Below are 17,016 nucleotides of genomic sequence, written 5' to 3'. Positions count from 1 at the left end.
GAAAAGACACTTTTTTTCTTCATGATTTTGGCATTCTGCATTCTATGCATGCCAGCACATTTACTGAAGCTTTGGTGACTGGTGCAAACAGCGCTGGGTGCAGGACAAACAAGAAGAAAATAGCTCAGGGTAGCGACAGAGTGGGAAGGCACGAGCAAACACACTCGAACCAACGAGACCAAGCCAAAGCAAAGGCAGTGACAAATACACACAGACAAATCTGAAGCTTTCTTACTGGCGCTCTCACACAAGTGACACATTTGCACACTCGGCCTAAGCTCCTTGGCTTACCGATTGTAGCTGTGTGTTTAGGACTGGACCCAGTCTGGCCAAAACTGTGTTTCCCAGCTGCAAGAGAGCAGAGTGAACACTGATCCACTCCCAAAATATATGCGAGGCCTCTTTGCTTGTTCGATATCTCAACTTAAAACCAACGTTTTCAGTGGCCTGATAAATTTGTATTAGTACTAGAGTAAAAAAAAAAAGCAAAAAGAAGGCTCCAGTTATAATGATTGAAGCAGTCTAGACTGCAAGCACTTACGTCATTGATGCAATTTTGTTGCTTGCAGTGCAGTCATATTTCTTTTTCAATAATGATGAAAAATAAATCATATGAAATATTCTCACTACTGGTTGGTGTCACTAAAAAACTTGTCACTGATTGGACAGACCGCCTGCAGCACATTTAAAAAGCATGTGTTCAATTTAGCAAACATTGAAAAGTTGAGTGAAAACAGACAATTTGAAGACAAAATGGACTGAATTCTAAAAAGACCACCATTTGTGAAATCAGTGCTAACTACCATAAACAATGAGGGGTGTGCCCTTATAATAATATTCCATAATATGTTTTTCAATGACAGATTGGTCACACCAGTTTTAAATACAGTCAAACCAAAAATTATTCAGACACCAAAATATCACCATTTTTGATATTGTTTTACTAGAGGGTGCAGGACACTATAGTTCATTTATGTAAGTGAGGATAAAAGTAATAAAGTAGAATAAAGTAAACTGTGACATATTATACCCAAAAATTCTTCATACAGTGGACTACCAGTAAAATTTGGGACCAAAAATTTGATTTGACACTTTGAACTGATCATGTTTTGTTACATACCTTTCTATCAGTGTTATTTGACATTATCAAGATGAATTTGTTCTGACACAGTGTAACTCTGAGTTCTTTTCATATTTTATTACCATTTTCTAAACGATAGCGAATAAACTGTGATAATGTGAGTAAAGTTGAAGGTGTCTGAATACATTTTGGTTTGACTGTATTTGGTTTCTTACATATGAAGTACTAAAAAACGTTTTGAAAGTTAAGAATTTTACAAATGCATATACACTACTAATTTAAAAGCTTTAAGCAAAGATTAAATAAATTAGATAAAAAGTGACTTTAAAAATGCTTATAATGTATTATTATAACAAAATATTATTGCTGTTCTTTTGAACTTATTTTCCAAGAATCCTGAAACATTGAATTATGGTTTCCACAAAAATATTAAGCAGCACAACTGTTTCAACATTGAACATAATATATCTAAAGGATCTTGTCACACTAAAGACTGGAGTAATGGCTGCTGAAAATTCAGCTTTGCATCACAAGAGTAAGTTATATTTTAAAGGGAACCCGGGGTTTTAAGACTTGTATAGCTTAATATAAATGTAAATGATGTCTCTTACTTAATTATTTCATGGGTTTTCTACTACATACTTAAGTTATATAAAAATACACATTTTTATATTTATATATTGGACTATGGGGGGGCGCCATTATTTTATTACGTAGAACGGTTGCACTCAATGAAATTTCAGTGGTCGTGGCATCATGACAAGCGTTGGCATATTTACATCCAGCCAGGATGGCATATAGTGCTTCTTGTCTCTGCCTCAAAGGCAACAAGGCTAAAGTGGAGAGAACACAGACACGGGAGTTTAGTAGGTGTTATTCGTCCAAAGGCATCTTCCCATTTTTTTCTCCTCTACTTATCACTAGGAAAGCAGTGAAGACTTAGGGTGTGTTCACACTCATCATGTTTGGTTTGATTAAAATGAACTCTGGTGCAATTGCTCTGTTAGTGCGGTTCATTTGAGTAGGTGTGAACGCTGCCATCCGAAACCTGGTGCGCACCAAACAAGCGGACCAAGACCGCTAAAAAGATGGGTCTTGGTCCACTTCCAAACAAACTCTGGTGCAGTTCGATTGAAATATGAATGCGACATGGACCAAATACATTTAAATGCACCAAAAACAGGAAGTTTGAATAGATGCAATGCTATGCGATTTGATTTCAGGAAGGGAAAACGAAGTGTATCCAAAACAAAATGAGCAGACGACAAACATGGAGCAACAAGGAGGTAAAGTGCCTTTTAAGAGCTCTTTGTGAGTTTGCAGATGGTAAAAATAAAATCATATACACGCAACAATGAGTGCGCTTAGCCCAGCAGACGGCATTAGGTGTAGTCGACTCTAAGTTGAAGGCACGTTTTCCTTTTGTTTGGAGTGTTCGGTGAGTTCCATCACAAAATATGCATCACTCAACCCGACCAATCAGGTTGTGAATGCATCACTATCAAAAATACCAGTGTGAACGCTAAGCGGACCAGGACCAAATGGATAATTATCCTTTTTGATCCGAACCAAATGAACCGAACTACAAGTGTGAACACACCCTTACATAGCTTCTTTTGTTGCCCTTCGACTAAAAATTACAACCAAAAGCTACACAATGTGGCATCGTATTAGTATTTTATTTACCAAGTTGTATATTCCGAGTTGTGTTGTGGTAAAAATAGCAAGGGATAGTGCCAGTAGCTCAACAAGTGCAACTTTTACTACGTAATCAAAATAATGGTATCCCCACAGTCCAAAATATGTATAAAAGGATGAATTTTTAAAAAGCTTTAAAAAACCTTTAATAGGTTTTCTACAACATACTTTAGTAAGATACATCTTTTACATTACATTAAGCCATACAAGTCTTAATACCCAGTGTTCCCTTTAAAATGTATTAAAATTAAAAAAAGTTATTTTATGTTTTTATTAAAATTTCACAAAATAGCTGCCTTGGTGAGCAGAAGAGACTCAAAAACATCACTTAACCTAAGACACAGGAGTAATTGTTGGTTACTGTACTTCTCAAAACCATCTAATAAACAACAACAAAATCATTATTGCAAGATTTGTATATTTTATTCACTGGTTGCTGATTACTTCTTACTTCCTAAAAGCAGCCCACGAGCTGCATAATTTGAGCATTCCTATTTTGGATGTTAGTCGATAATGCTTTAGCTTTAAAGGTGAAAAACACCTCCTCCTTCACTTGCTGCTCTAGTTTCATGTGGTTACATAGCATCTTTTGCCTCTGAAGCAGAATTAATCTGACTCATTTCTGACACATCCTCTGTTCTACATTACCTCATACACTCAGGCTTGTCGATCTGTCGACTAAATCATGCCTCCAGATTCTGATTTTGCCCTGTTGATTCTACACTTCAAACCCCTCTCTATCTCAATATTTACTTATTCATTCCCCTGCAAATGTATAGATGTTGTGACTACATCCATTATGCCCATTATGAGTGGGCGAGATAGACTCACTCCGGTTGTCTTTGCTCTGAAGGACGGGAGCGTAGAAGTTTTTCGACTTCCGCCCCAGCGTGCCCTCGCTGGAGGTGGCGGTTGTGAGGACCGTGCTGTTGTTCCTCTCTCCTTGCTGGACCGGACTGGACTGGTGACGCAGAATGTCCACCAGCGCTCTGAAGAGAGAGAGATAAACAGTAAAAATAAAGGATGAGTGTATGACGGAATCAAAAAGCGAAAGCTGAAAGACTCTGACATCAAAATCACTACGGATCTCTTCAGATGGCAGTCACTGATGCACACTCAGATGTGTACAGCATTGTCTCCTTCCACATCGTGAGCCCGCTCATAATGGGCCTTTCACTCACCTAGGCATGTTGATGTCTCGGTTCCTCGGTCGTCGAGACAGTTTATGGAAGGCCACTTTAACCCCAATGGCCACGACCATGGTAAAAGAGATGACTCCCCCAATGACGTAAGCCGTGTTGTTGCTCTGTTGCTGCAGTGGGTCGAAATCTGGGTCGTGTCGGACTGGGGGCTGGGTGACGGGTCCCGCCGTGACGGCCCAGTCGGGTGAGCGGTAATTATTGCAGGAGTCTTGGTCTAGACGGCTGCGCTGGTGCTCGCAGCAGAAGCGATAGTGGCAGGTGCCGCAGCAGTAGATGTAGGTGCCCTTGGTGCAGTTGAACGTGTTGTCAAACTGTCCCATCACATCGTAGTAGCCCTGACACACGTCCACGTCCACCAGCCGCCGAGGTGGAGGGGCCACCTGCGCGGCGCCCAGAGGGGGCTTCAGGGCATCTGCAGTCACATTTCGGGGTAGCATAATCTGCGGCAGGGGTTTCGGAGGGATCTCGGCTGCCTCTGGCTCTGCCGCCATAGCAGCTGCCTCCTTGCCCCCCACATCGGGCTGAGGGAACTTGCGGCCGCGTCCTCGCAACAGAAGCAGCACCGGCCCTCCGTTCACGGAGGAGCGTTCCGAGGTAATAGTCACTGTGGACACCACAGGGCCAAACAGGAAGAAAAGCAAGATGGCAGCAGGTGGCATCTTGATAAAAGGGGCGCTTATTTTATCAAAGATGAAAAAAAATGTGAAGCCTTCGTACAAAAGACTTCCGAGGCCTACAAAAAGCTGACGTCTATCAAAAGTTGCAAGTCAGTGTGTCAATATATAAGACATGTAGACAAGTTAATCTCTCTTTCACATGTGCATACACTAGTATGCAAATTATTTCATATGCAAAATGCACATCCGAGTGCGGGAGTTTGGGTTAAAGAAAAAAGCATGAGACTCTTGGTTAGGGTGTAAACATTAACAAGAATGAGGTAAATCTATATACATGTTTTATGCTTAATGGGTGAGAGCTGGAATGTTTGAAAAATTTGATTTGGCACAAAATTAAATATTTGGAATCTTCTCAATGAGCAAATTCTATAAAACAACAGCTTTGAATATATGACTCAAATGTGAAATGAACAAATATTTGACTCTTTTGTTGCAAGCAATTTAGTCCTGTAAACAAAATGTCTATTTTAACAATGTAAACCTTTCAAAGTGTCACGGGTACAGCTTCTTCTTAAAGGTGTTTTTGTTTAAGTCTATGTGACTGAACTGAACTATGGCACTAACAATTCATTCAAGACTCAATCTGAGTTCACCTTGTGGGCAACATGTAAACATTTCTGTTCGAGTGTAAACTATGTCTCACCAAATGTTCTCTATTCTGGTTGGCACTTCAGTTGTCGACTCACTAAAGAAACAGTTACTAGTACTCAGCTATTCCGTGTGACTTGTAAACAGTAGTCAGCGTCAGCTCCAAGAACTGATGTCGTCTTGTAAACAAATCTCAGTTGGTTGCCGCTTTAGGCGTTAATCATCAATGAGAATGTCTGCAAGACTAACAAGAATACCTTTCAAGGTCATTGAGGTTCTGTTGTGCAGTCCAAATAATCAGGCTAACAGTGTCAGTTCTCAAGAAAAATACTAAGTACTTCATCTTTTCGAGTTTCAGAAGGAAGTCATTGAGGCTAGAGATAAAGGTAGGACGAAGCAATGAATGAGCAACTTTACAGAGTTCAGAAATGGGGAAGAGCTGATCTTTTCTCTAAAGGTGGCACCACGGGACAAAGGCTCATTACGAAGGCTTTGGAAGAGTGTAGGTCGGTTAGGGCACTGGCGAAGTATAACAAGCAGCAGGTATATATTAGTTCCTGGTTTGATGACACAAGTCAGGCCAGAAAGGAAGAAGAAGTGTTTAGGACAGGAAGAGAGGAAAAGGAAGGATGGACCGAGTCTAGGTAAAGTTTGAGGGTCTATGTGTGTTGGACCCTCTTGCGTGAGTGTCTCTGCTCTGGATTTAGCTCAACCCAACAGAATAAAACAAACGGGGGCTTGGGCCCGGTTCTGGCTGGACAGCATGGTTGAGCCCACTGAACAGGCATGAACAAGTCAGGATTCATCCGTCAATGTGGAGCACGTGGAGATCGTCAAGCAAACGCACCAAAAGACCTATCCTAAGTGTTAAAGAGCGTCTTTTCAAGTAGCGGGACAACTTTAAATGTCGTTCCACTGTCAACACAGTAAACGCGTCAATGGCTCGCTCGCTGGTGAATATGGCAGGTTACAGGACGTCAAACCTGGACCACCGTTCAGTAAAATATTCCTGAATACACCCATGCACCTGCTCTTTTCGAAAGACCAAGCCGGATTCTCGCAATGATGGCAGGGATCTTGACGTTAGTATGGCTATGAGACGTATGGCTTCAATATCTAAACCCTTCAGAGACTTCTCCGTAGAGGAGGGAGGAGAAAACGAGATGGATGACTAAAGAGCTCTGATGGAGAGGAAGAGTTAAACGGGCCTTAGTGAGAGGAATGCACGACTAATCAACAGAATTAGCAGCAGCTCACTTTGGAAAGTTTAATGAGGCTTGTGCCAGCCATCCATAAGCCTGTCCGTCCATCGATCAATCGATCAGGAGCCAAACTCTCTCAGGCTAATGCATTCGTAACGGCCACTCTTACATAAAGCATGTTTAACCAATAATGCACTGTTCCCCCTATTTTGGGGAGCGAAAGCTGCTTGTTGTTTTTGACTGAAACTAAGTGATGGACATATAAACGTTCCACCTTGAAAACCTTTATAATAAAAGATAAGGTCAAAATTGTGATCTAATGTTGGTGTGAATTGAGTTTCAATGGCTTAAATGGATCAACAAAAATGCAAAATACTAGTGAAATAATTTCTTGCTTCTGGTTGGCACGGTTAGTGTTTGGCACTGGTTTAGGTAGCAAAAAGTCAAAGAGAAAATCTCCAATCTGTGCAAATCAACATCCTTTCAAAAAGCCCCTGGCTCACAAAAACAGTGATAGTTCATCTGCTTTAGAAAAGAAGACGACTTGTATTCCTGGCCAGGACTCCAGTCGTTTTCATCCAGGCTGATGGCTCTTCGTCTTGGCTTCAGGTTTCCTTTGTTAGTCTTGGATTTTCACTGAAAGACAAAAGGAAATTAGGAATGAATGAAAAACCTGATCTGCAATGAGCTTATATGTCCAACATGATATATCAAACAGAACAGTGCTAGATCACCTACAGTTGAGGTCAAAAGTTTTCACACACCATGCAGAATCTGCCAAATGTTAATTATTTTACCAAAATAAGAGGGATCATATAGTATATAAAATAAAGACTATAGAAAATAATAGTTCAATTTATAAAAATGACCCTGTACAAAAGTTTACATACACTTGATTCTTATTACTCTGTTGTTACCTGAATGAATGTTATTTGAGTCCCTTGTTTGTCCTGAACAGTTAAACTGTCCGCTGTTTTTCAGAAAAATCCTTCAGGTCCCACAAATTCTTTGGTTTTTCAGCATTGTTGTGTATTTGAACCCTTTCCAACAATGACTGTATGATTTTGAGATCCATTTTTTCACACTGAGGACAACCGAGGGACTCATATGCAACTATTACAGAAGGTTCAAATGCTCACTGATGCTCCAGAAAGAAAATCGATGCATTACAGGGATGTAAACTTTTGAACAGAATTATTTTGCCTAAATATCACATTTGCCCTTCAGAAGCTACAGAAGATATATACATTCTATGTTAAATTTACCCTGATCTTCAAATTCAAAACAGTTTTCACCCCCCGGCTCTTAATGCATTGGGTTTCTTTTTGAAGCATCAGTGAGCATTTGAACCTTATGTAATAGTTGCACACGAGTCCTTCAGTTAACAAATTTTGACTTGATACCCCAACGCATTAGTTAAATGTTTAAATTTTAAATTTTTTTTTTTTTTTTTTTTTTTTTTTTTTTTTTTTTATAGGTATTCACAACCCTAACCTCTTATTAGTATCTGTATTACCACTGCTTTTCAAAAATACCACATGCTGTGGACATGTTTCCTTACTACAACAAACATTATAATAATTAGGCAATTACATCAGTGACAAGTGAAAGTGAAAAAGAAACTTGGAGTAATGTGAAAGATGATCAAAAAATATCTTGACAGTTAGGCACAACACAGAGTATTGCATTGTTGTCCCAATTTATGTCACAACGTGCAATAATCCTGCTTTAAACATAACTCATTCTCTTTAAAAAAAAGAAGTAATAGTTTTACTGTTTTTAACTCAAGTATTGCATTATGTGAAGCAGCTGTTGCACAGGTGCCAGACTTATTCATTTTATGAATGATCCTATTTTTTGTATATATGTAACCCTGGACCACAAAACCAGTTTTAAGTAGTACGGGTATATTTGTAGCAATAGCCAAAAATACATTGTATGAGTCAATTTTTCTTTTATGCCAAAAATCATTAGGATATTAATTAAAGATCATGTTCCATGTAAATAGTTTGTACATTTCCTACCGTAAATATATTAAGACATAATTGATTAGAAATATGCATTGCTATAAACTTAATTTTGACCATTTTAAAGGTGATTTTCTAATTATTTAAATTTTTTCTGGAATGTAAACCCTCACATTCCAGATCATGTGTAAAATTGACCTTTATGACTGGTTTTGTGGTCCAGGGTCACATTTATTTTTTAAAATAATTCACTGAACTGTCCAAAATGATATATTACCATATGGTTATTTAATATATAAACCATTTCTTAAATTTCCCATTAAAAATAACTGTGTTGTACATTAAATATAGCTATATATACACCATAACAGTGATATAAAATGACTTACTCTGTGATAGAAAATTTTGGTTATTATTCTGACACTGACATATATTGACGACAACCAACAAACTATTTAAAATTTGTAGCAATAATATCAAACATGTGCATTCGGGTTTGATTATATTTGTGTGTTGTTTCTTGACAACAAACTCGAAATCATCCAGAAATCATATGGCTGCGAATGGCATCATCCTCCACGATCAACAAGGTGCAAAGCGTATGCAATATGCACACCATATTTCCTGCATATAGTAGTGCGACCTCAGCTTTCTCACATACTGAGTCACACGTTACGCCAGTGAATAACATGCACATGTTAGCATAGCTGATGCAACACAGCGGAACTTAATCCCTCAATGACAGCACCAGGCGCAAAAAGCAATACAAAACAGTGTAAACGCCACTAAAAAGGCTTGTGGGAACATACCGAAGGCTTAATACGCTCAAAGAGGTGCAGCTTTGGACGAAGGGAGAGAGAGGAAGCGGGGGGTGACACAGCCACAGATGTGTGCTGAGTGGGGGGTTGGCAGGGCAGAGAGAGACCCTATTGAGAGGAGAAGAGAAGACAGGAAGGATGCAGAGATGGGGGAGGAAGGGTCTTTGGGACCAAGGACTCTCATGGATGAAGGGACGAGGGAAAAAGAGCAAGGCTACAGCTACGCACCTTTCAAACATGCAGCAACCAAGTGCAGCATCTTATGCCCTTTCGCTTTACAGCGTGCTCGAGTCGCCTCTTTTCCGGAGTTGCCATCGGCAACGCCTTGTGTGGCTAATGATGTGAAGCGGAGACAGGGTCCTGGAAGCACGGGCTGCCTCTACAGCATCTGCACATACTAACTCTCCAAAGACGGCCCGAGCGTGCCACACTGCACGCCTCTCGTCCTTCCTTCTCTCTCATGCACTCTTTATTTTTCTCGATCTGTTTGTCAGAGCGTGGGTCGAAAGTGTTCTCTTAGAATAGCTCTGCTGCAGTGAGTGAGATAGAGAGGGATGTGACACAGAGATGGGCAGATGGATCACCTCGCTTCGTTCGCTCGCCTTTGCAGTAAATATCCTACATGCTTCTTCCTATAAGCTCCACTCAGCCGCCTCTTCCTCTCCATTCCCCACCCCCTTCATCCTCCTCATCATCATCAGCCCCGTTTCTCTGACTCAGGAGGACGGGAGGCATCCGTCCCATCCACAAACAGGTGCAGATGACAGATGTCAGGCCAATATGCAGCCCATTGCCATTTTACGAGCGAGCACACACTGAAATGGAGGGATGAAGGGCAGAAAGAGGACAGTAGGCCTGGGAGACAAAATGAAAGCTTGGGATTTTAAAAGTCTGGTAGTTAGCAACAAGTCCTAGTACAAAAAAAGCTTTGTTCTGGCTTTTACAGGTGAAAAAGAACAAAAGAAATGAAAGATTTGCTTAACTGTGTGCGTTTTGCCACACTTGAGTGCTGGTGTACACAATGCGCCATGGTTTGAAGTGACACAAGCCGTTAATAAACAAACGTGCTTGTTTTTCTGTCACTTTTCGTTGACTTCTATTGTTGTTATACTGAGGTAATTACATTTTTAGTTCCCTAGCCCTAAACTTATCCTTTTAGAACACCTTAGGCTTTCGTTTAGCGTTATTTAGTCCACAAATCATGACGCAAACACTATAGCAAGCTATACACACACACACACACACACACACACACAGCAGCAGCAGCATCATGGCAGATCTCAGGGAGGAAATTAAAATTCCAGTGGCGGACGACACACGCTGTGCGACACCAATCCCCATGACATGTATCCGTTCCCAAATCTTATGTTCGTTATGAATATTCCCTGTTTAGCTCATAACAAACGTTTTATTGCAAAGAAATCATGCAAAACCCGCAAAGGAAAGGCTGTAATGAGCACGTTGCACCATCAGATGGGAACAAAATGAAGGCACGTCCGTCTTACCTGCGTGTGTTGCAACAGCTGCCCGCTTCGAGTCTGTGGAAAATGATGCGGAGACTGGAGGAAATGTGACACAATAACCGTTCAAAGTTATTGTTGCCCCTCTCTTGGCTGACAGCAAATTGAATGAGATGATGCAGCACACGCAGTATTCACAGAGATGGGGTCTTGCGTTTCTTTACAGCTCTTGGTTCGTAGAAAAAGACGCAGTTTTGTGGCATTGGCGATGGGAGAGTGTCTCATTTAAAGGCGAATCAAATCTCCACTCGTCCTGGATGCTCTACAAAAAAATGTCAGCTTCAAAATATAGTTTTCATTCAGTCACAAGTCATAAAAAAGATGAAAGGAATAAGTTGACGTCCAAATCTTAGCAAAAATACCGACCATGCGTAATTCACAGTCTAACAAGAAACGAAAACGCATAATACTCCGTGCATCCAGGTAAAAATAGGTTCTTTTCTCATATAAAACGCTATTGATTACGCACAGTCTAATCCGTGTGTTGGCAAATGAGCATAAAACAGCTGATTAATTAGACGCGCCCGGTGGCATCCGTTTCCCTACTATTTAAACGACCGTATTATTCCGCTTTCAACACCAATTCAATTGGCTCCACACTCACTAATAGAGATCTACCTCCGCGCCACGGAAACGCAGTTGCTCCCACAAAGGTCCGCTTCGCTCAGTTTACATCAATTGATTGGAGAGAGCAGAGGCTTGCACGTGGTTTCATTTGCTAAATGTTGGAAATGATCTGCCAATCGCTGGCACACGTTATTGGCCGAGAACGGCTTTTCTTTACGCGTGCTGGGTTTTTAGGGAAAATCAACTGACGCTTGTGCGCAGAGTGGCACACGCTCATGAGATTCTAGCGCGCGGGAACTGATAAAACTCCTAAATACTGACTGGATTTTAGATTAGTTGTGTCTGAGGGAAATGAAGAACATGGTGAATTAAACTAATAGAGTTTAGCTCTCCCGTTTGCGCGACTGGTATGTGTATAAAAGTGTTGTGCCGTTGGTTGCTGTGGTAACCGCCGCATCCCTTGACAATAATGGATCTGGATTGATGTCTCTTTTTAAGGCGAGCCTCACGAAATCTGTCAAGAACATGTCCTGGTCAGATTTGAGTCTAAATCAAATATAAAAAAAAAGGCATTATAGATATTTTGCTTTTTAATGGACTATTAAGATAGCTATTATGACAGTATGACAATTCCCCACCTCCTTCTGTAATGTAAACTATATCATTCTTATGAGGTAAATATAACGAAAAATACCATATTTATACAGAATTCTAGGATTTGTCAAAAAAAGTGAATTGGAAAATTTATATTTAAAAAAACTACTACAGAAAATCTATTGTACTTCAACATTACAGTATTGGGAAAAAATGAATTAGAAAATAAACTATCCTATTGCATTAATGAAAATGATTTTAAGTGAAAATGAGAAAAAACTAGAAATGAGAATAACTAAAATAAATGATCAGGTGAGAAGTGCTGTGTTGAGATGACATTAGATCTGACAAACAGTATCGTTCATTTTTTTAAAATATTTATTATTATGAATTATTATTATTAAAGGTCCCATATTGTACACATTTCTGGAGGTTTATTTTAGTTGTTGATGTCCTTAAGAATATATATTGGCGGTATAAGTGCCAAAATCCATCTCAATATATTTTTACAGCTCCTTTTTTAGGAGCTCTGTCAAAAACAGGTTGATTTTGGCCCATCTAATTAATATTCATGAGCCTCTCTTCTGATTGGCCTGTTGTTTTCTGAGTGACGCACAGCCAGGCCAATCACAGGTAACTACGGTCATGTATCGTTGTAGCCGAACCCAGAGCCATAGAGAGAGCCTAGCCTGCTGATACTCAACAAGATATTTATGATCATTAATGTTTTTTCTTTTTCAAACACCGAATGCAGTAGATACGTAACTGTTGCTTTAGTAAAGCCCCTTTCACAATGCGCGCTGATTCTGGAAAATTTACGGGAACGAGCGCTGTGTGAACAAAAGCCAGAACCATAAAGGCAGTGTTGTAGTGATGATGCACGTTACCCTGCGACTCTTCACGACAAAAAAATACGTGCAAAGTGGAATGAAGCAGCGATCAGGCAGAGCCAGCTCCTCACTATCAGCGCTGAAGCACAGTTTGTTCAGGTTAGTTTCAGTCACATGTCTTTATGGGTTGTGTGTAAAGCACGCACAGATTCCGGAAAACAACTGTGAATGAACCAAATCAAACAACTCCAGAACAAATCATGGGACACATTATCCGTGTATTTACCGGAATCGCTGTGTGAAAGAGGCTGAAGTTGTGTGTGAAAGAGGCTGAAGTTGACGTGCCAGTGGTCTCTTATGTTCACATTGTTCTGAAGCCTGTGCAATGATGTAGTTTCAACATCTATAGACTGAACAGGGTTTTCTAGATTAGTTTCCCTGTTGTTGTTGCTTAGCAATGTTATGGACTGGATGTTGTCTGGGTTTGACAAAAGGAGGGTGGGACGGTGGTTGGTGCTGGGGTGGTGACTGAAGGCCGTGACTGAGTAGATCGGACATTACATCGTTACGGAAGTCACAGCGGCTCGTGAAAATGAACAGCTACTTTAAGCAGGCTGTGTGCAGTTTACTGTGGATTGACTGTTATCATGAAAAAAGCCAGGAAATTTCGATTTTGACAATATGGGACCTTTAAAGGGCAATATTTTATAATTATGATGATGATGATTATTACTATTATTAAGCAAACTATGAAACTATTCTTAAAACAAAATTTACAGAATAAAATTTAGCTGCAAGCAGCCATTACCGGGGTTCAAGCGCTTTAAGGCAATCGAGCATATATAAAAATGCTATAAAAAGACATTACATATTATTAGGCAAGCCTGTAACCATGTAAATCAATGATTTAATAAGCATTTTGGCAAATACAGGTCATTTGCCATAGAAATATGATGTTTTTTTAACATTTATGACTGTTATAGAGCCAGCTGTGGTCCGATCTCCCTAAAACTTCTGTCGCATGTTCTCACCAGGTTTTGTGAAGTTTTGAGTTTTAGTTTAAGCTTTATAGGCTTTTGGTATATTTAGACATGCCCCTTTTCTATAGCTTCCCAAAGGGTAAATTTCATCATTTTTTTTGTTAATTATTGACCTAGAGCAGGGCTATTCAATTGGCGGCCCGCCAATCATCTTCGTCCGGCCCGAGGGAGCAGCAGGTGGCTTGAATGGTTTTTGCACTAATTAGTTTGTCCACTAGACGGCGGGCCAGCCAAAAAAGAAAAGCTAGAGAGCCAAGAACAACAGCAATCTACCGGAGATCGCAACATCAATAGACGGCAGATTTGACAAGCACTTGTAGGGCTCCAGACATCGACCAAATGGTCGCATTTTTTCTGCCGGTGCGACTAAATTTTGTGAGCGGTCGCAATGGCGCGACCACCGCGTTATTCAACTCATACGGGCTGCTATTTCTGTTTCATATGAGAAACATTAAACGGCAAACAAAGCGAAAGAGAAACCAAAGCGCGCCACGTTTGAGCTGCGCAGCGCGGACCGTTTATCAGCTCCGACCGCAACACAAACTTGTCCAAGCACAGAACAGCCTCGGGAACCAAAGTTGATTTCGCGACACTGTTACTGCACAGTGCTGCGAGATCCAGTGAAAAGTGTTTGATTTCGCCCAGAATGAATTTAAGGTTGCTGAAAGATCAGTGAGAATCATTCAAATTCTGCTCAGAATTCTGTTATTATCAGCGCTATTGTAGGTCAAACAACCAGAAGTCACACCAACTTAAGCAAAGTCGAATGTTATTACAGTATTAATTTCAGGGTTTGTTCAACCTTTTGAGAGAGAAATTCAAGCACTTTTCAATTACTTTCTAACATTTTGCAAAACCATTTTAAACACTTTAAAGCTCTTTTGATCCAATTTGAATGATATTTTGATGGACAAAATATACTGGTAAATATACTGTGGTAAACAAACACTAATGTAAAATTAAAAACATAAAATAACGATTATAACAAGTATATGGAAATAATAATCTGTATATTTTATGCATATACAATTTGTAGTTTATGTAAATGGAAAATTGTTTTAAAATCACCTAAATTAAAAGCTGTTATATATTTCAGAGCCTATTAAATGTTGAGCTTTCAATTCTACTGTAATGTTGAATGGACATAATATGTAAAACTGAGAGAAAATTCATTTAATAGAGACACCAGTAGCAATATTGATATCAATACTTCATTAATAATAGGCTACTTGGTAAAAAGATGCTATTAAACACATATTTAAAAATACTTTGTTGTTTCTACCTTAATTTGGAGATTCATTGTGAAATTATGACAGTATAAATATATAAATATGCGATTATTCATGATTAATTACAAAAAAATGTGTGATTTTTTTATTTTTTTATTGATTGACAGACAGCACCTTAACCTTTTATAGATGTTGGTGTTGGTAATATTAGTTCATTAATTTTACTGAATATGCATTTCAATTTAATTGTACAGGCCCCCTAGAAAAAAATCGGGACGGCCCCCATCCCCTTGGCCCGCTTCAAATTTCCAGTTCGATAATCCGGCCCTCAAATGGATCTAATTGAATAGCCCTGACCTAGAGAGTCCAGAGAATTGCATTGCAGTGTTGTGATCAAAAAACCTAGGACTAGTTCACAAAAGTAGGTTTTTCACATCTCAATCATTTAACTAATGATTTGATTGACAGCAGTGGTTCTAGAGGCAAAGTTATTTTGAACCAGAAGGTCTATCGTATGACATGAATTTGTGTGCATGTGTGAAAAAAGTGCAATATACAATCATTTACGTCCTTGAAAAATGCAGTATTGCCCCCAGTGGCCAATTTTTTCCAGTTTTCTCACGTTCTGAACCACCGCGTTTCGTTCCAATCGGCCTCCGTTAGCCTTCGTCTACGACAGGGCTGCTCAACCCTGCTCCTGGAGATCTACCTACCTGCAGACTTTTGTTCCAGCCCTGCTCCAACACAGCTGTCTGTAATTATCAAGTGCTATTTAAGAGGTTAATTAGCTGGTTCAGGTGTATTTGTTTAGGGTTGGAGCTGAACGCTGTAGGTCTACGAGGTGCTCAAAGTTCATCGGTCTAGCGGCCATGTTTTTTAGATACATAAATGTCCTAATAGCTGCTTGTGGCACTTTGGACCAAGACAATGTGTACACATTTTCATATTGATAGGACAAACGGTTGCGTAGTTATGGCCGTATTTATGTTTTTTCCCTCTTATAGCACCACCAAGTGACCTCAGATTGAGTTCTTACTTATGCGTTGTGAGTTTGCTGAAGATATCTCATTCCATTCAAAAGTTATAGCCATTTTAGGAAAGGCGGTCCTGCCCCTTCAACTTTTGTTGATAATTAATGGTTCTTCCTGTAAAAGCAGGTGTGGCCATTTGTAAATGTTATGGGTCTGGCTTCTGGTCTCATCCATGTCCAGCTATTTTTATTTTTTATTTTTTTTGTATAAAACAGCTTGTTTTCCTTGATATTGTAAATTGTTGTGTCTTACCATATTATTTTAATGTTTATTTAATTATCTTAATAATGAACACACTGGTTTGTAGTGCAAACTAGAGATGGCTTGTTGCATACATGTGCATTCTTCAGAAGCCAGCACAAGTTATCTCACATCATGGACAAGGCAAGATGCTTTCAGGAGTCGTTCTGGAGGAGACAGCATTGTTCTTAAGTACCATACAGCAGTCTGAAGGCAACACACTTTGGGACATTGGGGTATGAGCATTCCAATCTGCAGTGACGTGGGAGCAAATGTTTGTATTTGGGGCATGACATGACTCCCTGTGCTGCCGGAGGCAGTGGTGGGGTCAGTCTTGTCGCTGTGGGAGCTTCTTGGTAGTGAACCTGCCAGAAGTGCTCGTAGCCTTCGCACACACATGTAAACACACACAAACACGCTCTCACACACACAGCCAGATGACTCAAACACTCCTGCAGCCGCTGGCCCAAACTAAATGCGTCACAGAGCCACACACAAAAATAATCAGACACAAAAACACGGAATCATGCGCTCACACATGCGTGAACAGATGAGAAATGTTCAGGTGTGGGACAAGTTCAAGGATGGTGTTTTTGTTAGAGTGGTTCAACACCAAAGCATGAAGAATTTGGATGCTACTGAGAGGTTTTGCCAAGTGTCAATATGATGTCAGTGCATTGGTGTACTTGGCTAACATACATCTTTTTTATACAATGAATACTATTCCACAAA

The 17,016-nt window shown here is 39.9% G+C and overlaps 1 protein-coding gene across 2 annotated transcripts in view; it reads right to left on the bottom strand.

The window, feature by feature from the left end:
- The window catches only part of shisa7b (shisa family member 7), a 28,526-nt gene extending 17,186 nt beyond the window's left edge, over positions 1 to 11,340 (bottom strand). The window contains exons 1-4 of one of the 2 annotated variants that reach the window (XM_073822317.1): positions 10,739 to 11,340; positions 3,961 to 7,084; positions 3,611 to 3,768; positions 292 to 348 (exon numbers count right to left, since the gene is read on the bottom strand). In XM_073822317.1, the coding sequence (XP_073678418.1) occupies positions 292 to 348; positions 3,611 to 3,768; positions 3,961 to 4,640 (895 nt within the window). In that variant the 5' untranslated portion in view covers positions 4,641 to 7,084; positions 10,739 to 11,340. The remainder of the gene's footprint in view (positions 1 to 291; positions 349 to 3,610; positions 3,769 to 3,960; positions 7,085 to 10,738) is intronic. The other variant, XM_073822318.1, reaches the window with a different exon arrangement.
- Positions 11,341 to 17,016: the final 5,676 nt, after the last annotated feature.

This window comes from Garra rufa, chromosome 17 (assembly GCF_049309525.1).
Source record: "Garra rufa chromosome 17, GarRuf1.0, whole genome shotgun sequence".
In the NCBI taxonomy this organism is placed as follows: Eukaryota; Metazoa; Chordata; class Actinopteri; order Cypriniformes; family Cyprinidae; genus Garra; species Garra rufa.
The sequence above is the reverse complement of the archived record's forward strand: the minus strand, read 5'-3'. Positions and strand labels throughout refer to the sequence as shown.